Source organism: Grus americana, chromosome 3 (genome assembly GCF_028858705.1).
Source record: "Grus americana isolate bGruAme1 chromosome 3, bGruAme1.mat, whole genome shotgun sequence".
NCBI classification, from domain to species: Eukaryota; Metazoa; Chordata; class Aves; order Gruiformes; family Gruidae; genus Grus; species Grus americana.
The window spans coordinates 68,309,116-68,336,545 of record NC_072854.1 but is presented as its reverse complement, the minus strand read 5'-3'; the positions used below and the strand labels follow the sequence as shown (position 1 = coordinate 68,336,545).

At 39.6% G+C, this 27,430-nt stretch overlaps 1 protein-coding gene across 8 annotated transcripts in view; it reads left to right on the top strand.

Moving 5' to 3' along the window:
• The window catches only part of ARID1B (AT-rich interaction domain 1B), a 336,150-nt gene that overhangs the window by 7,427 nt on the left and 301,293 nt on the right, over window positions 1-27,430 (top strand). For all 8 annotated transcript variants that reach the window (XM_054822466.1, XM_054822470.1, XM_054822463.1 and 5 more), the window contains exon 2: window positions 26,593-26,787. In XM_054822466.1, coding sequence (XP_054678441.1) covers window positions 26,593-26,787 — 195 coding nt within the window. The remainder of the gene's footprint in view (window positions 1-26,592; window positions 26,788-27,430) is intronic.

Sequence of the window (27,430 nt, the reverse complement as noted above, 5' to 3'; positions counted from 1 at the left end):
ATGTAAAGTAGTGTTGCCACACTCGCTGTGCATGCATGCTCAAGGCTGCAGAATTTCAGTAGCATGTGTTTGTGGTAGGCTAACTTGCTAGAATATATTTTAGAATTGTGATTATTAAGGTACTTGGGAAAAAAACTTTTTTCTTTCAATTTTGGGGCTATTTACATAGTGCTAAATACATGTTTTGGTAGGATTGAATGAGGACTTTAATTAAACTTAAATTAAAAGTATACCTTAGTGGTTTTCAAATTTGTTTTGAAAACTAGTAATAGAAAAGCGGTACTAAGCAGAGTTGTTTTTGTATTGCTTGGTGCAGAGAGAAGCAAATAAATGTAATACATGAAAATCTTGTAGAACCAATCGTATTAGAGTAAAATTTATTTTAAAGCAGCCTTGTCTCTTAGTAAATTTAAATACTATTTTTTAGTAAACCTGAAAGGTTTCTGTACACCTGGTATATGTTTTGCCATTCAGATCACAAGGTTGCCTTTTGAATTTTTCGGTTACCCAATCGTACCTATTCATGCTCAATTTTACACACAAATGCTGATGCGCTGGCACAGTGCTATGGTGTTTGTGTTGCAGGCGGACCGGAGGATTTCTGTTGTTGTACTTCCAGTTCTGAGAGTGTGGCATCCAGTGATCCACCAGGAACGTGCTGGCTCCAAAAGGGCCAAACCTGTCCAGGGAGGTGTTCCACTGCAGTCGAGGAATCCTCAGGGATGAATGCATTCCAAGATAACCTATGTAATTTGTGAACAATGCATTTTGGGGACAGTAGATGGCCAGTTTGTACAGGAATACTTTTAACTAACTTTGTTTTCTCAGTAACAACGTTTCAAGCACGTTTGATCTTTACACTATCTTTCTAGTGTACCTTGTGCTGGAGTAAGAGACGATTGTTCTTGTTGCACAGAGTGGGGAAACTGAGGCACATAACATACACCTTCCTTCAGGAAGGCACACCTTGGCACAATGGAAAACAGAGGACCCTTAGAAATAAATAGGGTCTTGGTGCCATAAACTTTAGCTTTTAAATAAATCCAGTCTTACTGTGAACACATTCTGTTGTGGGAGAATTTAAGCTTTACAGGGATTATTCAGGCAACTGACTGAGCGAAACGAGGGCTTTGTCTGCTGTGTCAATACAGTCACCTTAAACTAAAGACACCGTCATCTAAAATTCAAGTATTCCTTGCACTGTTTTATTGTTACGTGCTCAATGTCATCTATATAAAGTCACTGGATTCCTCATAGAAATTAAACTCTGAGGAAAATTGAGTTGAACAAGTGCCCAGGAGCTTAGCTGGTGTTGCAGAACTTGCCTTCTGATGAATATGATGTGCAGAGCACAAGTGTGTGCTGGCGGGGGGGGGTGCGGGGTGGTGTGGGGGTGCACGCATAGGCTTCCTTACCACCAAGTCCGGTTGTTTTGTCTGGCAGATAAAATGTCGTCATTTTTCAAGTGAACAAATTTGATGCAGAAATCACAATTATTATGTCTTGTTTAAAGATTGCTTTTCATTTGGGAATTGTTCTTACTGCAAATATATGGTACTTTTTAGCAAACTTTGTATTCCCTATATAGGTAGCTTACTTCATCTGAAGGCACCTGCAACTGTTTAGAAAATTGTGTAACCTAAGATCATTATCCTGATGCTATTATCAAAATGTTTCATTTATGTTTATTAAAACCAATGCGAAATCTGTGTAAAAGTTTTCAGTGGGTATGGTTTGAAAGGGTGTTGATACATTTAGCATTTATATTCCATGTATAGTGGAAAAGTTAATTTCCTTATAAACTACCAAACCAAGTCATGAGGCTGCTGAATTTCAGAATGGGTAGTGGCCAGTTTGTGGATATAAAACAGAGTATGTAAGCAGCGTGTGTAAGGAATTGCTTTCAGTACAGAGCTATCAGTGTTTGATCTACTTGCATATTACTTCTTGCATTTGAGCCATGGTGGGTTTAGTAACTATGTCAGAAGGACTGAGCATGTGAAGAAGTATGTAATCTATTTATTAGTTTCCTTTCTCCAGTTTCAAGAACTGTTAGTTAGTTAATCTTTTGTGCCTGAACTTGCCCAATTGCCAAATGGTGAACTGTATTTTAGAATTCACTGCTGTGCTCTTTTCCACTGCTTTGTAGCCTTCTCAGACTTGAAAAGATACTGAATTTAGATTTGTGATCTGATAATTGTTTATGAAGACATCTATCTGAGTGATAGGCCCTCTGACACTTCCATCCGTAGGGCTGTGTCACTCCCCCCCATCCGTCCGTCCGTCTGCCCCCCCAAGTCAGTGTCTTTTTGACCATTGGCAGGGCAGGGAAAAAAATTTCTGTTAATCCTTTTTCTGCCTTTTTTTTTCCTGAAGAAATTAGATGTACATGGGATTTTTGTTTGTTACTTACTTTCTTTAGCATATTTGCTAAAAAAAAAATAATCATGTAAATGGGAAAAAGTCTTAATGTATAAACCCCCTTTTTTGTAGGGGGTAGTGTTGTGTTACTAATAGGGTCTTGTAAGCTTCTACTCTAAACTGTTACACTCAGGATTTTTTTTTTTTTTGTGACAGCTTTGTTTGGAATTTATTTTGGGTATCTACTTACTCAAAAAAAAATCTTCTGTATCAGAGGTTTCTATTGGATGTTAGTAATTTTTAACCTGTGTTTGCCAAATTACTGAATCAATTTATTTCCCCTTTAAAAAGTGTGTGGCCAGGTCCACTGTGAAGTTCTGTTGTTGTAGTTACATAGTTAGGTTCAGGGAATTAATTGCATCCTTGACTAATAGCAGTTGTGACAAACCCCTTTGTATTTAGCTTACCATTGGGGTGGTGGTGTATCTGCGCTGGCAAAGTAACAGCCTTGATAAGTAGCCTCTCCTGAGGGGTTTACACGTATGGCTGTTAAGACAGAGGTAACTTGCTGAGTTTTTCACAAAGTAGACAGTTCCGCAACATGTTTTGGTCACATTTTAAAAGCGCGAAGTGATGTGTGTTATGCAGGAAAGAGAGGGCTGTCTTGTTGTAGCACAATCCCTGGTGCAGCTGGCTTTCACAAAAGGACCTGAAGTTTGGGCATGGTTGGTTTTTTGTTTGTTTGAGTAAAGAAAGAAAATTGGTTCAGAAAATCCCAAATGGAAAGATCCTGTTTTAAAACATAATTGTAGTCACGTGTGCCGTTCCCAGTGTAGACATGGCTTAATTCACAGATTGATTGAAATGGATAGTGCCTTCTTTACACAAGCAGTGAATTCAGCCATGGTAAGTAAATTATGTGACTTCAGGAAAATGGTATTAAGTAGACAATTGGTGCAGGAATTCTGGATAGCTGTCTGCTGACTGCATGATCTAATGGTAGCTGGTTTCACTGCTGGATGCCTCAGTTTCCCTATGTTAAAATAAGGATAATATTTGCCTTATTTGGTTATTTGAGTTTGATGTGCAGATTTAATTACAGCAGAATAAATAGGCAGCCTAAATACTTGTTATGTGTGAAGGTATCCAGTCTGCGCTGTACCTTCCTCTCTCTATTTGTTTGGATGGGATCTGAGATGAGGTGTTCCCAACATTGATCGTGTTATTTGGTTAACTTGTCAGGCTTACTTGTTTGTAAGCAAGATACTGAAACATCAGCTCAGAAAATTTCTTTTGAAAGCACAAGAACAGGATTTGTAGTTCTTAAATTTTATTCTTTTAAAGTTAAAAATAAAGATAAGGAGGTTTGTTTTGACAGCATCAAAGGAATATGCTGGTTTATTTGCAGCCTTTGATTTGGGAGAAATGTATGGAGTTCTGTATTTTTTTGTGTAGTAATTTATGTTGTGAATATTTTGGATATTCTGTTTATATGAAATGGTAGTATTGATGTCTTACTTTCAGGCATGATTTATGGAAAATAATTGTGCTTTCATCATTTTTTTTTAATTCAGTGTTTCTTAGTTGCTTGAAATTCCTAAGTCAAGAAAAATGAGCATGTTCTTTAGAGCTGTTGCCGTTTTAAGATATTTACAGATGGTCATAGATAGAGGCTATTTAAAGAAATATTTATGGAAAAATACAGGTAGGTACATTTGAGGCTGCTTTAGTTGTGTACCAGCAATAGTAAAATAGTTTTACTTGGCAGATTTGCTTCGATTTGAAAGTCCGTCCTTCCTTCCTATGAACAGAAAGGTGGACTTCTGCGAGGCAGATAAGTTCATGGTGCCCTGTATTCAGCGGTAGTGAAAAGTGCCAGGAATACATAGATAGCTGTTAGCTGGTTGCATTCTGTTTTCTGTAATTTGTTGTAAAGTGAAGTTTTGCTGGATTGAGGAATTTCCAGCCCGGAAGAAATGCTGACCGGCGATTGAGGTTTCCCCGGGGAGGAGAGCGGGCTGGGTTCTGGGGCCGATTACAGACGTGGTATTTGTAGCGTCTGTAGAAGTTTCACACATGAAGCAAACTAGTTAGCTTGTATAGCGTCACATGATCAAAATATTTTTCCCTTTGCCGCTGCCAGAAGCTATCTATTGCTTTTCAACAATCTCGCTTGTCGGGCAGCAGGCCAGGGTGTGCGAGGCGGCCCCTTACGTGAGCTGCTCCATTCTTCACCTCCCCGGCTGGAGTGCCCTGACCTTCACATATGTAGATTAGCCATGTGCTCCCTCCATTGAAACTTGCTGCCTCAGGAAGAAAGGGTGGTGGTTGTTGTTGTTGGTTTTTTTTTTTCTTTTTTCTTTTTTTTTTTTTCCTTTTTATTCTTCGGGGAATTTGACAGCCATTCATCCCTGACCTGGGCAGAGGTAATGCAAGGGAATGGGATTCGAATGGCGTTGCGGGCAAATAAGGCGGGAGGCGGGGGGGGGCAGCTGCTCCCTCACCTGCCCGGGTCGGGGGGGAACGCGGCTCCCGGGGTGGGCTGCTGCTGCAGACGCGGGTGGGAAGGCAGAAGTTTGGGGAATGTTTTGGTTATTTGGAAAGATAGCTCTTGACTGCAGTGCCACTTAGCTGCCTTTCGAAGGTTTTCTCCCGTGCGACCCTCTGCCTTTACGTCTTTGAAACAACGTTATGTGGGGTATTCCTAGCGGTTTTCTTTAAGTGACGCTTTTTTACATTTAAAATTGTATTTTCACTCATAAAGAGAGATTGTATTTGTTTGTCTCATATGTTATATTTTGGTTTACAATGTATATTTTTTCCTTCTAAATCCTGAAGCTAACAGGCATCACTTGTGACAGGGCCCACAACCTGGCACCATAGTGTTTTTCCTGCTAACAAGCTGTAGGAGCTATGACTTCAGTGACATTTTTTTGATTTTAACTTTGTAAAATACTTTTTGTTGTTGTTGAACATGTGGTATGCAAATCCAGGGGAAAAGAGTGCTACAAAGTATTTTGTTGTGGTTCTTTTTAAGTATTAAAAACACATTTTGCTTTTCTAATAAACCCCATAACCAGACCTTTTAATGTTTTGATATAAATAGCAATTACACTAACTGCGATCCAACCACAACGAAAAAAAAAACACATTTAAAATCATTCAGAAGAACAGTTCCCAACTTAATTGAGCTCTTCCTTTAAAGAGGAGGGGCTGATTGGGCAGCATCCGCAGCAAACTGTCTTGTGTTTTAGAACAGTATTCTTGAAGTGCTCAATGTGTTGGCATAGTTGCCAACATTTAAAAGTAAAGGGAAAGATTTTTCCAAGAATTAGCTAGGGATCTGAGGGCTACCGCAGCTTAAGCTGTCGAGAGTTTTATGTGTGAATGCTGGTGACAATCAGAACGTTTCTGGATTGAGACCCTCGAAAAGTTTTAGGTTTAGGTTGTCTCGTATATCTGGTTACCATTTAGGGACTCGGTTGTTCACGAGGGACTTGCCAAATGCGGCATTTTGTGAACGAGCAGTGGAGAGGCATTGCCTACCCCAGGAAGACTTTGCATAGCCCCCCATTCTTCCTTTTAGTTCGTCACAGCTCGTTTTAATAACAATAGTAATAGTAGTAATAGTAACAATGCACTTTGTTATTAGGAGGAGGATCATGGAGGGCCTGACTGAGCTGTTACTTTGCTAGAGTGTGTTGGCAGGAGATGAGTTCCTCTACTTTTTCTGGAGATACTAACACTATAATGTGTCAGCCCTGTTGTGGGATATGGTTGCTCAAGGTTTTTCCTCTGCTTTTTGTACTGCAGGGAGTGAGACGTGTATTTGTGGATGATTTGCTTCTGCCTCACTTCTTTCCTTCCTGAAGTTATACTACTTTCTTTTATCCAGACGTCATAATAATTTTTTGCTCCTTTGTCTTGTGATACTTCTTTTTCCTCCTTTAAGTGTTATCTCTAAATTCCTGTCTTTCTCACTTTCCAAATCATTGGAATGATGGAAAAGCCATCCTTATTGTCTTCGGCTGTTTTACAGTTGTGCAAGAGTGAGTAGTGTGACCATATATCCAGGGAGAAAATAGTTTTTGAGTGACCTTGGTACCCATCACTCCCTCTGACTTCATTTGCTCCTCTCTGTCCTCCATGGAATCTGTGCATAAAAGTTACTGAGGAAGGAGTGACAGCAGGGAAAGTGCCTTTGCTAGCCAGCTTCCTGTGTAGGTTCTTCTAGTGACCGGAGGTCAAGTTGCATTAAAAAAAAAAAAAGGCCAACAAAAAAAACAGCCAAGCAAGCCCCCAGATCCTGGCAAGACTTGGCAGTGTAATAGGAGGAATCATACAAGTTATTGTCTGTGGGTGATGGTGCCAGTTTTTTTTCAGGTTCCTCTAATGTTAATCCTCTAAGTAATAGCAGACTTAGAGAAAAGAAGAGAAAAGAGGGAAACAAACAAAGGAGACAAACCCAAGCTGGAATGTAAATGTTGACGTGTGCAGTTTCTTTACTTTTTACTTGGCATGGCAGCTGTAATTAAAAATATCTCTTTCTATATTTGCTCAAAAGATATTTGAAAAGATGTCAGCATGAAAATTAAAGTGTGGTGTTGCTATGTGTGTGGAAAGTGTAGAAAAGACAGGAACTGAGGAGAGGAAACACTTTGTGTGTAATTGTATTAAGTAGTGAATGTGATGTGCTAGATGCAGTCTATGCAATTTTATAGTACCTGATATCTCATTTCATAGATTTCTTTTCCTTTTAATTCTCCTCAGAAGATTGGGTGTATAGAGAGAACGATGCAAACAATGGTTGGTTGCTATTCCACTGTGTCATATTTTCTTTGGGGGGAATGTAGCTTAAGATGGTGAATGAAGCCTGTTTAAAAAGTTAGTTAAGATTCCATTGTTCTAGGAAAATACCTTAGGAATTAAAAGAACAACAAAGGCCAATTTCTTCTTGCATGAAGTCTCCCAATTCTATTGCTTTACCTCTAAGATGACCTAGTTGTTTATTTGCAACAGTTCTTGTTCCTTAAAAAAAACACTCAGATTTACCTGTGATAGTTACTTGTCTTTCAGGTTTGAAAAAGCTGAGCCTGACTTACCCTGTTTGTTCCTTCATTCTCTCTACTCCTGCTTTTTAACATTCAGTATAAATTTTTTATTTGCTTGAGGTTGATATCTTCCTTGAAGAGATGGAGGAAGAAAGTAGGTGCTTTTTGTTAAAGGCTGTGGTTGGTCATGGCATCATAACAGAAGGTTCAAATAATTATGATTTCTGATGACATTTTTACTTTCTTGAAGTCCTTGAACTTGCATATGGTTTTCTGTCTTTCTTGAGCAAATCATCTCAGCCAGGGTGCTAGGAATAGGTAGAAATGTAGTTTTTCTCTCCAGAAGTGGGGTCATATATCCCATCATAGACCAAAGGAGACAATGAACGTGACTTTTCTTTATTCTTTGGGTTTTTTTCCAAACGTTGATCTGATACTGAGCATTCAGTAGCATGTTTTGTCTGTCAGTTTTAGATTAATGCTTGGGAATAAGCAGGGATTTTTTTTTTTTTAATATATCTAGTTCATTCTTTAGCCATTTGTCAGAAGATCCAAGTGGGTATTCCTCAAAAAGGCAGCTTTTTATTCTTACTGGCTTTTGAGGATTAGGGGCTGAAACAAAGAGCAAATTAGTAGGAGAAAGAGTGTAACACACAAACGTATAGGAAAATGTATTGAACTAAATGAACTTGTGTCTTTTGTGTAGATACCAAGCCAGAATTTCTTTGGGGAAAACCGAAGAAGACTCGAAAGCCTAATTTGTTTACCTCTGCATTTTTCCATAGCCTTTTGTTACACTCCTCGGGTATTCTTTCATCGAGTATTGTGTTGCTAAAAGATTTTACACCAAAGGGTGAGTCTGATGGTCGTCTGAGGCTGATCTAAGACCTCACTTCTGCTGAAAAGACCGGTCCCACCCTCTTATCAGCTCCCTGCTGCTTCCCTTGTGTCATAAGGTGAGTCGCATCAGCTCCCTGATTTGTCTGAGAACTAATCCTGCCAAACAAAACCTGTGAATGGTTAGCTTTCAGCCAGATCATTGAGCTGAGCTGACTTGCAGCACAATCTTGCCAGCACAGAGGTAAGGCTGGGGGAGAGTGCGGCCGCTTTAGCTGCGGGTGGGGGTCAGGGCGGGACAGCCCCTTTTGGTGGTGGTACAGGCTTGTATCAGCTTGAGATTGTATCTTGAGTGTGAAATTACTCTGTAAATAGTGATATAGATTTAATTTCTCAACGTTTCTCTGGAATAGGGAATCATTGTTATCTTCCTCTTGAAAAAAGAAGCTGAGGCAGAGAGTAAAAGATTTTTTCCCCTCCCCGAAGATAATTATGCAGAATGCACTGATTGCGGTGGCCAAATAAGCCTTCAGTATCTTTGAAATACTGGATCTCAAGGGTGGGACTCATCTAACCATATGTATTGTAGGCATTTATACCTGATCTTTTCGTGTGGGCTTTTCTTCTCTTTGGTGTGAAGAAATAGTCATTTCTTGGTGTGAATCATCTCATCCTAAAGTAGCATGTAATGCAGGTCTAATGAATCATGCTCCTAAAGTTACATGTTTTTCCGTATCTGTAAAGAAGGTCTAAGCCAATAAGCTCAGGTGTTGATGTCAAAGGGCAGGTGAAATTAATTCCTTCCACTATTTACAGTGTTTCCAAATCATACAGGCAAATGACTCCAGACTTCTGTTTGGAGTTTTGGACTAACCTTCCTCTCATTATCTTGCTAACCTATTAGAACTAATGGTTTTAATACCCATTTCCTGTTAAGCTTGATATATTTCTTTTTGTTGTCCTTTTTTATAATACCTATTCAGAGTTTTCCCCGCTGTTGCTTTTCTTTTGATATGTTAAATTTTTGCATTAAGAACCATCAGTGTTTCTTTTCAAGCATATTTGCAGACACGAGGCATGCTGGCAAATTTGAAAATATCAGGATGAATTTCCGGATCAGTTGACCTTAACGCTTAGGTACGCAATTTCCGTACAGAGATGCAAGCTTTTGATTTGGAAGTAGGGCGGCAGTTTTGTCGCATAGATGCTGCTTCACAGTCCATTGAAAACTCTTCGTCCGTTGCTGGCGCTTCAGCTGTGGCGAAGTGGGCACCTCTGGGAAGGAAAGAGCTGCCGTGGTGGTGGTGGTGATGGTCCTCCTCCTCGCCCAACGCTGGTGCTCCCTGCGGCTGGGCAGCCCTCCTGCTGATCACTCCAGGAGCCCATCTGTGGGGCATCATGCAGGCCAGCAAACTCAATGGGCATTTTGGCTGAGGGGCTGTGCTAGACGTGGGGTGGAAGGGAGGGGCAGCCCAGTCGAGGGATCTCTGCTGCCAAGGGAGCTGGTGTCTAGGGGAGCAAACAAGGCATGTTCAGAGTGCTGTGGATGTATTCCAAAACCAAAGTGACGAAACTTGGTGTAATGCTGAGGGGTGAAATAGTTCAGAAGTACAAAAGAAAACACAGGGATGCCTATCCTGCAAAGAGCTCTTTTGTTTTGGCAATGCAAGGTTTTACAAAACTGTTAAAAAGGAATAAACAAGTTTTGCAAAAGGGATTTACCTATGTGTCCTGCAAAATGGTTACTGTAATCCTTAATTATCTCTAGGGTCGCTTAACCTTTCTTAGTAGGGTGTTTAAAATGCCCCAACTGAAGTATTATTGCAATTAGTAATTTTGCTGACATCTCTGTGGCAGGTTGTCAGTGCTTTCCACCTTTTGGAGGCTGACATAACGGGTATTTCTGTTTGCTCCCTTTTTAAGGGATCTTTATCATAAACAGTGACAATTTATTTGACTTAAGCTTGGGTTTCCAAGCTCAGTATCCTCTGAAAAGTTGCTTGATTTCAAAACATTCTGAAGTGTCTTTGTAGTTTTGTAGTTTATATATCTTTTATGGTTCTCTTTTATAGTTTGAAGTTCAACTAGTGGCATGGTTTCTAGATGTACTTCCTCCCCCCCCCCCAATGTGTACGAGGGGAGGAGGAGGAAGCACGACTTCCTCAAGGTTGACTGAAGTGTTTTAACTTCCATAGCAAATGAGGTGAGAATGAAATTGTCAGAAGGATAGAGACTAAATTATTGAAGCACTTGACTGTTTAAAAGTAGCTGGGGATGTACTATAAAAGGTGCGAGTCTAACAGTCAAATGTGTAAACAGAACCTTATTCCTTCCTCGTACCTGATTTCTCACCACTTGCTTTATACGATGAGAGCCTAAATCAGTGTGGGAGATATCGCAGCCATTCTTAAAGTGTTAGTTTATGATGCCTTCACCAGAAGAATTATCTATTACCATATAGGATAGCAGAGAGAAAAGCATTTTCAAGGAAGATTAATTGAAGTAATTCATCACTTTAAAATGAAGAAGGTTCATCAAACAAAAATAAAAGCTGAGTATTTTATGCGCCTCTATTGGAATTTGATAACCATTTGTTTTGCTAGAAAATGTATGTGGACTGGGCACCTAGTGCTTGTCTACACAAGGAAATTTAACGGTACAACTATGTGCTATAATTATATGCTATAATTATACCAATATAACTCCCTATGGAGACACACTTATACCAGAATAAGAGTTTTCATGCTTTATCTTACTCTGCTTCCAAAGCACGTAAGCTTAAGTGGGAAAGGGTACTCTTATACTGGAGTAAATTTCCACACTGAGCTAGTTATATTGGTATAATTATGCATTTTTTTTCCTTCAGTGTAGACAAGTCCCTAGTGCCTTTTCAGCTTTGAACTTTAGTTAAGAATTTCTTGGTTGTGATAAGTGTCTAAGCATTTTCATAGTATATTTTTATAATGGGACTTGGGTATTTAAACCGATTACTTAGGCCAATTAACAGCTTCCTGGGTTGTGGATAACAATAAGATATAAAACGAGATCAAAATTCATGTTCTTAGCTGCTTGGATGTATCTGCTTTTTTTTTTTTTCTTTTTTCCTCCCCCCTCTGTGGTTTTACAAGTACATAGTGTACAATGCAACAGGTAGAATAGTCTGTGGCTGTCTAATGAATTCTGTGTTGGACACTTTTGTCTCCTGTTTCTCGTTATTCCTCGAGTTTTGTTGTGCTGTGACTAACTGCATGCATCTCTCTGGATCACAGAAAGAAGCTTCCTTGATGAAGTTGGAAAAAATGCTTCCAGAAATGTTGATTTTGTTTGAGAATTGTGGAAATTTATTGACCTTCACGCAAGAGAAGACCTTGTATAACTTGTGCCTAGTAACTCGGACTGGATGCAGAGGGAGGGGAGGGTGCAGGTGCTCTTCTGGTATATGATGTAGGCAGAGGAAGGGTGATGTTGCATAAAAGATATGTTTGGTCTTGCCTGGTTCAGTCAGAAGCGGGTACCTAGAGAGGCATTTACATGGACGGTGCTTTGAAGTTGGCCATCTCCTCTGGGTCTCTTCTGTCCATATCTCCTTTGCTGCTTAGAATACAGCATGTCTCATCCTTACCTTCACACTTTGCCCAAAATAGCAATATGTATACATTTCTTTACAGTATTTCAGCAGTTTCTGCAAATATCAATATAAATTGCTTAGAAACAGTTTTTCTTATGTATCTTTTTTACTTCTTACGAAATGACTGGTTTGACAACATACCTTTTTTTTTCCTTCCTCTTAATTTTCTTTTATCAATATTTCTAGTATGTTTGTAGTGTTATAATGTTCATGTGGTCTCATTGTGCTAGAAATTGAGGATTATGACTTCAAATGAAAAGCAAATTGCAGAAACAGGAAAAGTCTTAAAATAAATCAGAGATGATGCAATAACCTCCAAATCATAGAAGAACAAGACTGGAAGGGACATCAGGAGGTCATTTAATCCATCCCTCTGCTCTGAGACAGGATAAGAGAGACCTATACCATTCATGACAGATGTTGCTCTGTCCTGTAGTAGTAACAGACTCACCAAAAAGGAATTATTTGTACATATGTTCCTCCCCTTCCCTTCAAAGCTTTGTGCAAGCTGAACTTGGCATAGAATTGGTGTGAGAGAATATATGGATTCATACAGGATTATTTCAAGTATCTGAGTTGTTTATGGTTTTTGGAAACAAATGCTTTCTGTCAAAATAGTCTAATGATGTTTGTGCGGTTTTGAGTGTAATGCCCATTTCTAATTTTGTCTGGTAGCCTGTTGTTCAGGTGTATTTCTTGCTGAAATGATTCTTGTTCTGTGTTAGCTTTGTAACCAGTGCCTCATCTTCTTGGGCATTGAGCAGTTTAATTTAAAAATGCGTAGCATTTCTTTTCATACTTGACAGTATTTCTGGTGTATAATCAGTTTCAGTTTTCCTTTTTTTATTCAATTTCTTTTTGTGTGTGAGAGCTGAGCAAAAAAATCTAGGGGTAGGAGTGTAAAGGGAGAAGGGGAAGAATGCATTCGAGAAATCACAGTACTTGGCAGAAGAGCTGGGTTTAGCTGAAATGCCAGGTTAGATATGAAGTGAATAATGTGGCTTTAAGAAAAGATCTTTTTTCTTTGAAGAATAAATAGAATGTATGTTTCAGAATTTTACACATGGTATCTGCAGCTCTTTAATCCTAAATTGAAGTTTGCAAATGAGTGTCAGATGAATAACGTCTTTCTAAATTGAACAATACCTAAAATTGGAATCGCAGATACCCTGTTGCTAAAATGAGTCTTTGGGCTTGTTTGCTCTATTTTGCCTTTTAGTTATATCAGCTGAGAAACATCTGTCTTTGCTGCTAAATGACCTCTTCTGACTAGGCCAAGTGATTTTGACAGAATGAACTGTCTTCAGCCCTCATCAGCCGCAGGAAGAGGCTGCTGTAAGTTGCAGCCTTGGAGAAGGGAGAAAGATTATATGTAAATATACTCAGATTGCTGTTGCCCTCAGAAATAGCTTACTCAGATGTACAGGAAAGATTCCCCATACCTGTACTGCTTCAATGTTTATGAAGGCAGACATTTCCTTCTCTTTCTTCCCATTTAATCTGATTGTTAATTTTAATTCTGTTCTAGATCTGGTAATTTCAGGAAGTTGGGAATACTGTCTTTTGGGTTGTGCCCAAAGGTGGAGGGGGGCGTTTATTAATCCTGAATATCCTTTCTGACAAATGAAGGAGTTTCCTTGAAGTGCTTTTAGGAAAGCTGTGTTGGTGTTTTCCCATGATGGCTGATGTGGGCTCTCTTAAGGACTGGGAAATAAGATGTGGGCATAGAAGTGGAAAGAAGCCAAGAGTTTTCAGCTAGACAGAATTTGAAAATAATGGTTTCTGCTGTGGGAGAGGGGAGGAAATTCTATGAATATGGCATAGTCAGGTTTCCTGTTAAATTATGTTTTTTGGATGAGAAGTACTGAAGAAGTGGATCAGCTTTCCTGCTTTCATATTTCTCAGACCAGATATGTCTCACATGTTGACTTTTAATTTAATTTTAAATGGTGTGACATTAAAAGAAAATTATGTTATATTGAAAACACATGCCTTCTTTGTATAGAAACTGAAAGTTCTGGATAGTAGCTATACTAAAATCATGCACTTAATTCTGAACATCCAGGATAATTTGTTGCAGAGGTGTTCATGCTCGTGATTAATCCTACTTCCCTATTCTTGCACTTCTTCATGTGCATGTGTTATGCTCATGTGTTTCTTTGTGCTGAGATGATCTAGGATGTTTCATAGTCTGTCAGTGTTTGTGGAAGAATCTGTCCCTTTTATAGTGATTGCAAAAAGAGCAGTGAAGACTGAGCAACTTTTGCAGGTTTTGAGTGAGCAGTAGGTGAAGGCACTAGGGTTAAACCAGAGTTTGACCTGGTTTAAACCCAGGTCAGACTTTGTTCCTGAACAAGCCATAGGGAATGTTGTATTAATATCCAGATATGGTTTTGGAGGTCTGTGCTGTAGAGTGCTTTGGGAGTCATTCCCAAATCTCTGCAAATTTTTAAGTTTAAAACTTGCGGGTATTACAGCTGATAATATTTTTAAATAAGTGGAGCTTTTAATTTTTTTGCTACTATTATTTATTTTGCTTGCAAAATATGTTTGTATAAATACATATATGTTGATCTAAAGAGCAATATTTTTTGTCTTGTAGAAATTAAATTTTAAAGCTGAACAGATCCCTTGATACTTTGAGTTTTTGACTTGGTATGTGTGTCTCTTAGTATGGCTGCTACATGCTAAGAACACTAATAGTTCTGGAATTACCCTGTTGGCAGGGTGTTCTTGCCACCACCACCTTTAAAGGGAAATTTACAACTCCTGTAATATTTGTCCTTTTAATTTTAAAATCCAGATGAAGCATAATCCCAGGAGTGCTGTTTTGCTGTTGCAATGTAATCTTTTTCAGATGATACATGATTTAGTTGGAAACAAATTAGCAGCTATGCATGCCTAAAGAAAGCAATTTAATAAACAAGATTTTTGTAAGCCTAATCAGAATTGTAAAAAGATACTTGGGAATCAGTTACATTATACAAAAGAGCTGGTGTGAATGTAGGCATGTATGTGAATTCATGGTTTCCAATCACATTGTTCTCTCAAGTAATACAAGGGCTTTGACCTTCAGTCTACTATTTCTTCTAATTTATTAACTATTAAATGTTTTCAATCAATAATGAAAATTTCCAGTCATAACTGTAGTTTATTCTGGAGATTGATTTTAATTCTTATTTTAACTACAGAAGAAAAAGCTATTTTCTAATGCTTTAGATCATCTGCTTCTGGTGAATTTTTGTTCATTTTGCTCCTTTCCAGAAAGTTAGTTTGAGGCTCCTGACTGTCTGTGTTGATGAGGAAGATCAGTATAAATGCAAAATAATCACAGGCAGGTACTCACCGAAATTCTGTTGCTCCAGCTCTGCAATACGGGTGTCTAGCCCCAGATCCATTATCTGTATCTAGTTGACCCTTGGATTGAGCCGACGCTGCTGGTATGTCTCTAACTGGGACAGTGGACTTTTATGATGTTCAAACATCATGATACAGAGGCCATTATGGAATGATGGTAAAAAAAAAAGATGAACTGGTTAGTTTCCAGGTAACTATTAATATTTTGCACTATTTACAACCAAGTTTTTTCAACCTCTACAGGAAACAGTTTTAACGCAGAAAGTATGTTACAAGAGAAGCAGTTTCTTGGCAGTTGAAGAAGTGACAGGGCTTCTGTTATAGAGCTGAGTTTGCCTTCTGGTTATCCTGATCCTAAATATATCCTTTAGGAATTTTGCATATATTGGCTCTAGCTAGGGGCTTTCCCCTCTTTTCTTATTTAATTAAGACCACTTCTTACCTAATTAAAAAAAAAAAAAAGTTAGGGTTGAAAAGAGAAAATGCTAGATTAATGGGTAAGCTACCTGCTGTGAGGCTAGAAACCAACAAATACAGAAAGTCAGTGCTTTACACTTCTTTTTAATGTCTTGGTCTGTTATTGCGTGGTGTGAGTAGGGCGACTGATTTTTCTCCTTTTTCTGAATTTCTTTTCTTCCTGGTGTGGCAGAGGAATATAGCTTCTAAAACTCTTCGGTCGCTATTGCTCAGTGTGGCCAGAACTTTTTGAACTTCCCTTAGTTGCAATCTCACGTTACGGTTATGGAAAAGGAAAACAACTAACTACTTTTGTTTGCCTGGTGGAGTTTTCCATTCTGTTATCCTTTTATGCCTCTTCATCCCAGTGTCCTATCTATTTTGTACATGTTTTTTGGTGGTGGGTTCCCCCCCCCCCCCCCCCCCGCCCCCGACTTTATTCCTCATGAATTCAGAGACCTGCAAAAAGAGAAGAAAATTGCATAGAGTCTTCATACCAAAGCAACTTATGCTGTGTGTGTGGAAGAGAGTGGCAGGGCGCTTTGCAGAAAGGAGTGCAAGATAATATTTGGCAGCAGTCGGGGATGAGAGTAAGAGCTGGGGGGTGGGAAGGGAAGAGGGGCTGTGTTTTCTAGAGTATCTGCTAGATTCTAGTGCTATCTGGACTCTGGTTTATTTTGCAATTGCATTCTGGTGCGGTCCATTACAATTGCCAGTGGTAGGTATAATTCAGTTTTTGAAGAGTTGTCATTTGCTTTTTTTTGTAATAGTGTTATCTCAGAGCATGGCCTAGAAATTTTAAATATGTTTCATTCAGGAGTACTTGATGAAATCTAGTGCATAAGGTTGCATTTGAGAAGTTGAGGGGCTTATTTTTGGACTTACCTTAGAAATAGGTCATTTTCTCAAAGGCATTATTACTGTTCCAAGTGATCTAGCAGAAACTTAAGGTGTTGGTTTTTGGTTTTGTGGGTTTGTTTTTTTTTTTAAAAAAAAAGATGTTTCCAGACACCTTTTTCCTTTTGAAGGTAGGTTTCTGAAAGTTCAGAGTACCTTGTTACAGCCTACGATGCAATTTCTCCTTTTTAAAACCTTCTAGAGGGTTGTTTTTTTTTTTTCTCCCTTAGCCTCCCCATTTCTTGACTGCTAGTCCTGTTTCTTCTTGATAATAACTGACATCAGTCTCCCCAAAGTCTTCATGTCTTGTTCCTTGTTAAGAGTGCATATAATACTTGTTATTATGAGGGTGAAAACTCAGTCACAGAAAGGTGAAGTGTGGTGCTGGTGTTTGCATAGCAGGTCAGCTGCTGAGCCAGGAATAGAAGCCCTGTCTTATGACTCAGTGCCCTAACCGCTGGCCTGCGCCGCCTCGCTGGAGCACTGGTCTTTTCCAAGAATGTAGTAGCGATGGGGTATAGAGGTAGCTACAGCAAGTATAGGAGCTTTGCTCTAGCAGGTCTTTGAGGCTTAGACACTGCTTAAAATACTGGGGGAGAAAAAAGCTTTCTAAAGGAGCTCCTAGATAAGTTCTGTAAAGTTATGGTTTGCTTTGCTCTGTTTAAAAACAAAAAAAATCTAGTTGAAAATAGCTTTCCAGAAGGTTGTGGATGTGGAAAAAAAGTTCTACACGTTTGAAAGTCAAACTCTGCTCTAGAAAGAACCTTAAGAGCGGCCTGTGATTAAATCTTTTGTATATTCAACAACAAACTCATTTTATGCAACCGCAACTATGATAAAATTGAATTAAATGAACCTGCCTCTAAGAAAAGAGACTGAATAGCTGAGTAGCGCATTATTCAATGAATGGAAAACAGGGAGGCTGGCTGAAACGGCTGGGAAATGGTTTTAACATTCTATCGGGCTAAAGAGCAATTCTGTGAAATCACTGTATTTGTTTCCCCCCCTACCTCCCCGCCCTCAATTTTTAAATAGCAGTGCTCTTCATACTGTCAGAATTCAGTGTTGTGACACCCCTACTCAAAAGTTATGACAGCAGTGTAATGACAGCTACTGCCTCTTGAGAATCAATCAGGCAATTAATTTTGTAAATGAAATGCTGATTATACAAAGCTTCACATGAGAGGCCCAGTGATTAAAATCAATTTAACAAATTGTTTCAGGTGGGACTTGATTAATAATTTGCCATAAATGCTGAGGATATATGACCAGCATACTTTTTTTGTGTGTGTGTTAATATAGAACTATATATAACGCTCAGAGTGGAAAAAATCTGCGGCTAACTGTATGTACTTCTGGCTTATGACCTAGATATGATTGGTTATACCTTTTTGTGGGTACACTGTTCTCCCCAGTGTCCATAATGTCACTTCCTTAGCTAATGCCCTCTCCAGCAATTAAATACATCTAACCTTTAATTTTATTTTTGCTAATAAAGCCAAGTAACTGAGAAAGTGTATTCAGATCTTCTTGAATATTTATTAGGTTTAGGAAGATTTTTCTTTAAAATCTGAAGTAGATGTGGGATTTCTTTCACTTATTTCCCCCACCCCCTTCTGTCATTTACTAGTTTTCAGGACTTTCTGCATTTTCCCTTCCTACTCCAGTACTTGTCTGCAGGGAGCCTTCCTGCAGAGCTCCCCTCGTTCCATTCGAGGCTGCTCTCTGCCTGACGGACACTATTTTTAGTACATCCTTTTCTGTCCGTCTAACCCTGTGTTTGTGTAAGAGCTGTACAAAGTAGGTACGGGATTTTTTTTTTTTTGAGTTCCAGATGGCAACCATGCACAGTGAGTGAAGGTGTTTACTTGTCTAGGAAGCTGAGAACCTCATTGCCAGACAAAATAGAAGTAACTGGTATTCTGGGTGGGGCTTTTCTTTTTTTAACTTACAGTTTTCTGGGTTTATGAATGGATTTTCTCTTCCTTGTTGAGCTGTAGTGTTGGCTGCTGAGGAGGCCTTAGGGCTGTGAGACATCCTCTGGTGAATCTAGCCTGAGAACTTAAGATACTATTTTCCCTTGCTATCTGCCTTGCTCTTCTGCCGCGGGTTACTATTTTGGTAGCAGAAATGGTGGACTGAGAACTGTGTCCATGTCTCGCACGCTGCAGTGCCGAAGCAGTTGTGTTGGTGCAAAACCACCCTACATGGACAGCTTTAAGTTCAGAAGTAGCTAAAGCATGGTCACGATCTGGCAGCAAGTAGGAAAAGCAGCTGGAAGCAATGACATGTATGGTTGCAGATAGATTTGCTAGAAGACATCTGTAAGAACCCCTAATTTCTGCTGCACTGGAAATTACTGCTAACTTGCTGGAGAGCACTTTCACTAGGAGAGTAGAGCAGCTTCTGCATGCCTAAAAGAGGCGGTCTCCTCTGTATGGAGCATCCAAGTTGGAGAAAACAAATAGAACGACAGGAAGATAATTCTCAAGTACTCCTGGAAGAAGTTTGGAATTAGGAAAGTGGGTTACAGAAGAAGGCTGAGTGTTCAGGTGTGATGGGAACAGATGAGACACCTTCAGCTGACTTCAGAGCAATCAGGGTATTTATTACCTGTATGTCAGTAGTTGGCAGTGGCAAAGGCAACTTGAAGGGCAGCAGTTCTGAGCAGTATAGCCATGTGAACTTGTCAGACACATGGGATTGTTTTGGCCATCAGGTGTGATAAATGTGTATAACTGCTTTTTGATGTTGTCTTAACCTTTGCGTGCACTCATAGTGGTAACTTGAAGAGGTTAGTTGTATACACTTCATTAAAATCAGGCTTCTTTGCTATGTTTGTAGTGATTTGTTCTTTCAGTAGCCATTTAGGTTTATCTATCTACAAAATAATAACTAGAGAATGGCTGACTCACTGACCTTTCAGTTTTCAGGTTGTGTTAAAGAGGACCCAGAAGAAAACTGGAAAATAGGCATCCTTCTCCCTCACCCTGCAGAGACACTTGCTTGTAGAATTATTTGTAAATGTTCTAGTGGAGTGATAGTTGATTTTTGGTAGGGCATAGCTTTGATTTTCTCTCTTTCCCCTTTTTAATAATTAACTTCCTGTTTTGAGTAGGAAGTTATCTTTCTGATGTCTCCCTGCAGCTGAAATCAGACAGTATGCAGAGCCTTTAAGACAAGGAAAATTGCGATTTTTGTTAAATCTCTGCTAGAATGTGGTGCTTCATTTACTGGATTTTCCTTCGTCATAGGCTTATGTTGAACTTGGCTCTTTTGGTTTTGCTTATTCCTTGTTGTGCTTGTGCCACCGACTTTTTTAATTTAAAGTTTAGTAAAGTATAGACAGTAGACTTCCTATTGAAAAAAAAAAAAAGGAAGCATGTTTGCTAGTCACCTCTCAGATCTTAATATTGATGTCAGAATTTAATGCTGTACATTAATTTTTTAATAGTTGTTTGCATCTTTCTTAAATGATATTTAAGACATGTAACGAGAGTTGTGTTTTGATACTCACGCTTTTGTCGTGTAAAAACATTGGCTGAGGAGTCCTTGTACATGTTCATACAAATGATGGCATTATCTAGGAATGGATTATCTTTTCCTCAGTTGCGTCCTCTTGCCAGCTGTGTCATTGTATTATAGTGAATACTTGTGATTATCTCTAGTGATAAATTTGTAACGTGGTGCCTGACCTAGAGTTGAGAGCTCTGTGCCCATCTTTCTTGGAATGTCAGTAGGTGATTGTCAGCTGTCCTTATTATGAGGTTTCAAGGCTTTGGTATTAATAAAGAGGCTTTTTTTTTTTTTAATATGGAGAAAGAAGCTTTGGCTGCAGATCAATGAATAAACAAAGAGTTATTGTATTCAGTAGCTCTAGGAGTTTGAGGGCAAGCCTACTTGAGAGTGTTGAGTTCATGTTGTTTTGTTATAGGCGCAAATGACGTAGCGTTAGCTGTTGAGTTGCGTTGTGGCTTATAGTCCCTTTAAATTGCAGCATTTGCTGTTGCCAGCCAAACCAATGCTTCTTTCAATTTTTTTTGTTTAAACAAACAAAAAAGCACGCTTTCACTTGAAGAGTGGTTAATATCTTGTGAATACTCTTGTCTTGTAGTGAATTGCTCTGTCTGCCTTGTATAAGAGCTCTATCATCGCATCTGAATCCTACTGTGACCTTTATAAAGTGTCTCCTGCTCCTCCCTGCCTCGAGACTTTAGTGGTGGGGTTCTTTGTGGCATCTTTAAAGGACTAAGTTACATTTGGGGACTGTCACCAGTGTTGTTTGTATTCATAAATGCCTTTCAAATAAAGATTTTGGTGTTAGAAGTGAAACATACATTGATAACTTAATAGTGTATATATATATAATCATATGAAACATCACTTATGTCCCAAAAGGAAGAGCTGTTACATCTTGGTCATGCTGCTGCTCAAGTTACTCTAGTGTGCACCCTGTCTCAGATCTGACTGGAGACGAGCTCTCTGGGAAGACACTGGTTAAATGATGAGGGGAAATGGTAGTGTTTCTTTTCTCTCACTTTAGAAAAGGTAAAATTGAATCTCCAGGTACTTCAGGTTGAGGTGATTTATTTGATTGGTTTTGGCTAAGAGGAGAACAGAAGTGGTGGTGATACTGAGTTTACAAGTGAGAGCAGAATATTAATTTTTCCACTTCTGCTTATAGCAGGGATGCTGAGTTTATGCATTCTTCTATACCAAACATTAAAAAAAGAGCAGGTAACAGAAAAAGGTTGTTAGATACTATTTGTAAGCAGTGTAGGCTTTTCTGCATCCCACCTTAATGGTTGGACTGTCAGTCTAAAGACTGGGAATGAAACCTTGGCCCTGTTGAAATCATTAGCAAACTTTCTGTTGGGTGTTTTAATGTGCTCACAAGGCACATAATAGGCAAGGACTTATGAAATGCTCTGTTCTTACAAAGTGTGATAGTACAAGTGCAAATGAATCTGATACTGACACAAGATAGGCATTATAATAAAGGTGTTATAAATTATAATATTACTGTGGACTGAAGCAAAGAACAGGACTGAGGTATTTTGAGGAACTGCAGATCTATGCAGAGTTTAAATGAAATGCAGCAAGTTGAAGAGGAGGTGCAGAATCAGAAGCAAAAGGCCGAATCCATTCAGGCTTGCCTGGCAGAATATGGCAGTAAAAATAGCATGAGCAAACACTAGCTAAATTGGTAAAAAATGTAATGTGTATATTGGGAGTAAAATAGCACTAGGGAGAAATTGAACCTTTCTATAAAGGAAGATAAAGGAAATAAATGGATATTGATGACTGCAATGAAACTAAAATAAAACTAAAAAAGTAATTAAAACTTTGTAGTACAGCATGTAATAGAATTAAGTAAAGGCATGGAAGATGCCATCATTCATGGTCATACATGCTCACTGGGTTTTAGAAGAATGTGATGCAGTTACAGCAATTGTTTCATGTTTGGTAAGTGTTAGGGAGCAGGTGAGGAGGGGTTGGTTGTTGATCGATACAACACAGAGGTTGATACTTGTCATAATCATCCTGTCACCCAAAACTTGTCTTTGAAAACTGTTGGAACTCATGTTAAAGAAAATATTTGAACTTAATAAATGTTAAAGGAACCTTCAGGTAAGATTATGATATGTATTTCTCAACTAAACAACTCCTTCTAAATAACTTTTCAAAACATTGTGGATGAAAGAAACTTTTGCTATAAAAATGAAACTTTAAGTTTAAAAGAACACTAAAGCTGAAAACTGTGCATCTGTTAAAGTTGGAAAAAGTTATAATTAAATTTTTACCTTCACTGTACGGGACACATAGTATGGGGTGAGCAGCTGTTTTTTCTTTCTGTTAAATGTATGGCTCCAGGTCTTTCTCTGCATATGCTGTTCTGAAGACAAAATTTATTCTTTTGTTAGAGAGTTTCTTTTGGTATTGATCATGGCCATATTAAATTCTAAAATCACCTCTCTGGTGAGGAGATGATGATTTTTTTCATTTGTACAGTTGGGAAACTGAGGCATTGCTATACGAAGTTTGAGTGGCCTGTTTATGATGGCTGTAGGTTAAGTTTTCTGGAACATAGAGCTTCTGAAAACACCTTCAAAATACATCTCATCAAATTCAAAATAGTTGCAGTTGTAGGTACACAGCACTCTGTGCAATTTAAATCCCATGATTTCAAGTCAGGAAATAAGGGATGCATTAAATCGGTGAATTTTGAATTTTTTTTTTTTCTAGTGAAAAACTGTGGCAGATGCAGGGGTAGACTCCATTTCTGCCTGAGCAGCAAACAGCTCCCTTAATGGTAAGACCGTCTTCTGCTTCATTCACTACCCATATGATAAGTGAAGCATTCGGTCCCGTATCACGCAAAAGCCCATTCACCGCACTGCTGTCGACTGATCCCTAGAGCAGGCCCATCCGCTGCCTGCGAGGGCAAAGTGTGATGGTGTATTTAAAGACTGGTGCAGTTATATCTCTGAAGGAGACATATTTAATGTTGCAAGGGCAAACTTAATTCCAATAGCTCTTAACTACTGCCATGGTAATATTTCTTAAACCTGGGGAAGAGCTAGCTATTTGGGTTTGTTTTGCCTTGCAGAAATATGTTGACATCCACTGAGTCACTGGTAGATGTCTTCACCTTTAGTTGCACTGCACAGATGATTGGGATCTAACCTGAAGGTAGTCAGGAATAGCAGTGGTGAGTTGCCACTCTCCATAGGGTGGCCAGTGCATGGGATGAGATGTGCTTCCTCACTGGGTCTGTCTTCTCCGGTCCTACAGATGATCAGAGGATTCTTTTGCACTGTTTGTTCTTTCCCAGAGACCATGAAGGGAAGAGGGAACAGGCAGCACTGACAGCTGGGGTGGGTCTCGCTGAGTCGTCCCAGTGATTTGCCCAGGGGTATTTACTGCTCTCCCAGTCTAGCCCTCTCATACTCAGTGTCTCCAGTCCTTGATCCTGATGCCTGACTTGTAGGGTCTGCAGTAAGTTCTGAGTACACCCAGGTCCCTTGTTACCCATCCCCGTGACCACAGCCCCCTTGGTTCCAGCCTTGCGTGGATCGCCTGCAGGCTGGAGGTACAGCAGTATCTCAGGCTCTTTATCCCTCCACCTTCCTGAAGTGGAGGGATGTCACCTGAGGGAAAGAGTAGCAGATCTCCTGGGGAGGACAAGAAGTGAAGAGAAGACTGGCTGGTGAGGAGAAGGGAAGGAAGGACAAAGTGGCAGTGTGTCTCACTCTAACACGCACACAAAAACCTCCGCTGCTTGGAGGCCGCTAGTCCAGAGGACAGAGGCTCTTTGGTCTGTATCATGTCACCTCCTGACCTTGTTTCCTCCTCTTCCCTTCAACTCTTCCTGCCCCACTTCTGTCTCCGCTGCTTTTTTTAACCCATTGTCCCTTTTTCTTTCTGTGGCAAATTCGAGGCCGCCTCTGTACACCTTGTAACTCCTCTGATGAAGTCTCGCTGCGCTGCTCGCGCACTCTCATTTCTTCTTCCCGTGCTTCTCACGGTCTGGTGACATTCAGGTGCTCTCCCTTGACAGGGGCGCACACCTTGCCTTTCCCGAACGTCCAGTGTCACCCTGGCAAATTAAAATTCTCTGCCCCAAAGCACGGTATTCAAAGAGGTATTTTTAAGTGTTTTATGTAAGAACATAAACGATGTATTTTTCTGTGACCTCATTCTAAGACATAGCTGAGCTGTTTCTGCTGAACTTTCCAGAGAATTTCAGCCTCAGGCATACGTATGGCCTGGAAAATTTCAGCCTAAATGCTTGAAGTTTGGCAAAGTTTATACGCACCTGAAAATAGTCTTAATAATGGAAAGTGTCAGACTGTTTTAGCTGTGTAGCTATCTGCATTGTTTATAATTATGTTTAAGTATTGGATGTGGAACAGAAAATATTACATTCAAAATTAATTAAAATTGAATTTGAGTAAATGTTCTTATTGGAGCTGAGACCTGGAAATAATACCCTGAAACAGAAGATGGTGGCAAGGAACAGTACTGTTGGGCTTCCTGAGAACGTCGTGAAGGAAACGCAAGGCTTGCTTTGAACAAGGATTTATGTTTGGGAAGATGAATATGACAGGTGATGCACAGAATGAACATTAAAACACAGAAGTAAACATAGATAAAGTATCTTAGTCTATAGGAGGAAATTTAAGTTGTCCCCTGGGACCCTGTAAGAAGGAATCTCTAGTTCATCTGCTTGAACCTTTGTGTTTGTGTTAGAAGTGTGGTGAGAGGGCATGATGGCCTAAAAAAAATAAAAATACAAGTGTGTTGTTATGGGTCAGGTGGCCTGAAGTGGTTGGGGAACCATTGATTTTGAAAAGTATGAAATATAAATAGTAAATTACCCAGGGACATTTAGTGGTGAAAAATAGAAACTTCTGATCTGGCCACAAAGCAGCGAAATAATAAAGGGAAATTTGCTGAGTAATACTCACCGAAAATTAGAAGCGAATATGCAATTCGCTATGGTTGCAGAAAAGGGCAGTCGTCTTCTGAAGTGAATGGAGGTGTCGTGTGAGGAGGAGGAGGTTATAGTTTCCACCTCCGCAGGTGTAGGGTGTCCACATTTGGAATACTTTATTTAGCTTTAGTGACGTCGTTGGCAAATCGGTATTGGTAAGGGTGGGGAGAGCCAGTGAAAACAGTGAGAAGGCTTGAGTTATTTACTTGCAGGAGAGAAATAATAACAACATATTACAGTTCATTAAGCAGTGACTTCTTTGGAGAGCAGGCACCTTGTGTGTATAGGGACAAAAAGCCATAGCGTTAGTAGTACAAACAGCAATAATGAGAAGAAATGAGAGGTATGTGTAATTTATTGTCATAACTATTACATCAGAATGTAATAGCCAAAAAGGACTTGTAGAAACCGTGTTACGTAGGAGGCTTTAAAATGAAACTGATCAACAGGGTGCTGTAGGAAAACATGTACAAAATGTGCCATGGGAAGGAATCCTGCTCCTGGCGGGAGGGTGGGCTGGCTGGCTGAATTAATAGGTCTTTTTCCCTGGGGGAGGAAGGGATATGTCTCTTTCACGAAGATGAGATTGCGATAGGCTTTTTAAAAGCTTCCCCCCCACCCCGCTTTCTTCCGTGCGTATAACCGGCACTAAGGAATTAAAAAATGGATGTCATATTAACAATACAGTGCTGCGCTTGACAAAGTATGATATTTTTTCTGGTTCAGTTAGCCCTCAGTAATAAAACATGAGAGTAATACCACACAATGGTTGACACCCGTCCTGAAACTGTTACGGTGCTTGGTAAGTGCTGCCAAAAGTCTAAAAATAAAACTTCCCTGCCTTGCATCCCCTCCCCCTCCATCAGTGATTGCAGTTTGTATTTTCTGAGGTCTATTAAGGAGGCAAATAAACTTTCATGTAAAATGTGGGTTATGACTTGCCTTATGATCTGGAAACTTATTAATGCACACGATAGCAATATGAAAGCGCTGAAATACAGCGTTCTGTATGCGTTGCACTTCTTGGAAACTTTCTTTTCTTTCCGCTTTCCCTTTTTCCAAAGTAAGAAAACAGCCATTTTCTCAAGGTTAAATGGCTTGCCCACTACCTGTGTCTCGCTTGATAGACACAATTTTCTTCATGTTCACACACTAAAGTCAGCAATGCTAATCAATTTACAACAGTATATTTAATTATTTCTTAAGCTGAAATTTATTGTGCAGTTACCATACCTGCTTTTTCTGTAGGCAAGAGACAACATTAAGTTTGAGTGCAAAATTATTATTTTTCTTTTAAATGCAATGGAAGTCCTGAACTCGCCATTGAAAACCTCAATCAATTAAATACGAGAACCAGAGTATGGTACTTCGCCTGTTTCTATGTCAATATTTGATGTATAAAGCATCGAGAAAACGCCTGTATAGTTTGGCCGTGCGCATAAGCGTGACTATCGGGACCTTTTTCTTTCCGTATCTTAAAGTGTTTCTTTGCTTGTGTTTAACAACAGGGCAGTCCGATGGATCCAATGGTGATGAAGAGACCTCAGTTGTACGGCATGGGCAATAACCCTCACTCTCAGGCGCAGCAGAGCAGCCCCTACCCTGGGCAGTCCTACGGCCCTCCCGGCCCCCAGCGCTATCCTGTGGGAATGCAGGGCCGAGCCCCGGCAGCCATGGGAGGAATGCAGTATCCACAGCAACAGGTTTGTGCAGGATTTTTCTGTGTTGCTTTGGTTTCCCTCCTCTCCTTCTCTTCCTTTCTGATACTGTGGTAATCAGAGAATCACAGAATGGTTTGGGTTGGAAGGGACCTTAAAGATCATCCAGTTCCAACCCCCCTGCTGTGGGCAGGGACACCCTCCACTAGACCACGTTGCCCAAAGCCTCATACGGAGGATGCAAAGAAAAAAAATTCAGAAATAAGTATTTCTCATGCAGAAGGAGGGCGAAGGACTGTTTTAAAAGTAAATGTATTCTGTTGACAGCCTGGATGTTTTCTGAAACCCCATACAGTCAGAAAAGAGTTTAGTTTGTTGCTGATATCTTTTTGGACAGAGAAGTATGTCAAATGCCATCAGTTTTCTTTGTTTTCCATTTGCTGTAATTTAGCCTTTTTATGTTTTTTGGTTGTGGATTTTTTTTTTTCTGTTTCACTTTCTCTCTGCTTAGATGCCTGTAAATGTAAGATGAAAACCTAGAGCTAACATCAGTGCAGCAAGACTAGTGTTGTCCAGTGCACACAAGTGTGTTACATATTTACATCAGCTGTTTTTTGTTGTGTGTGTTGTTTTTTCTCTCCTCCTTTTGGTAGGAGCCTGTAGCTTTTCCTACTTTTTCCCCCAACTC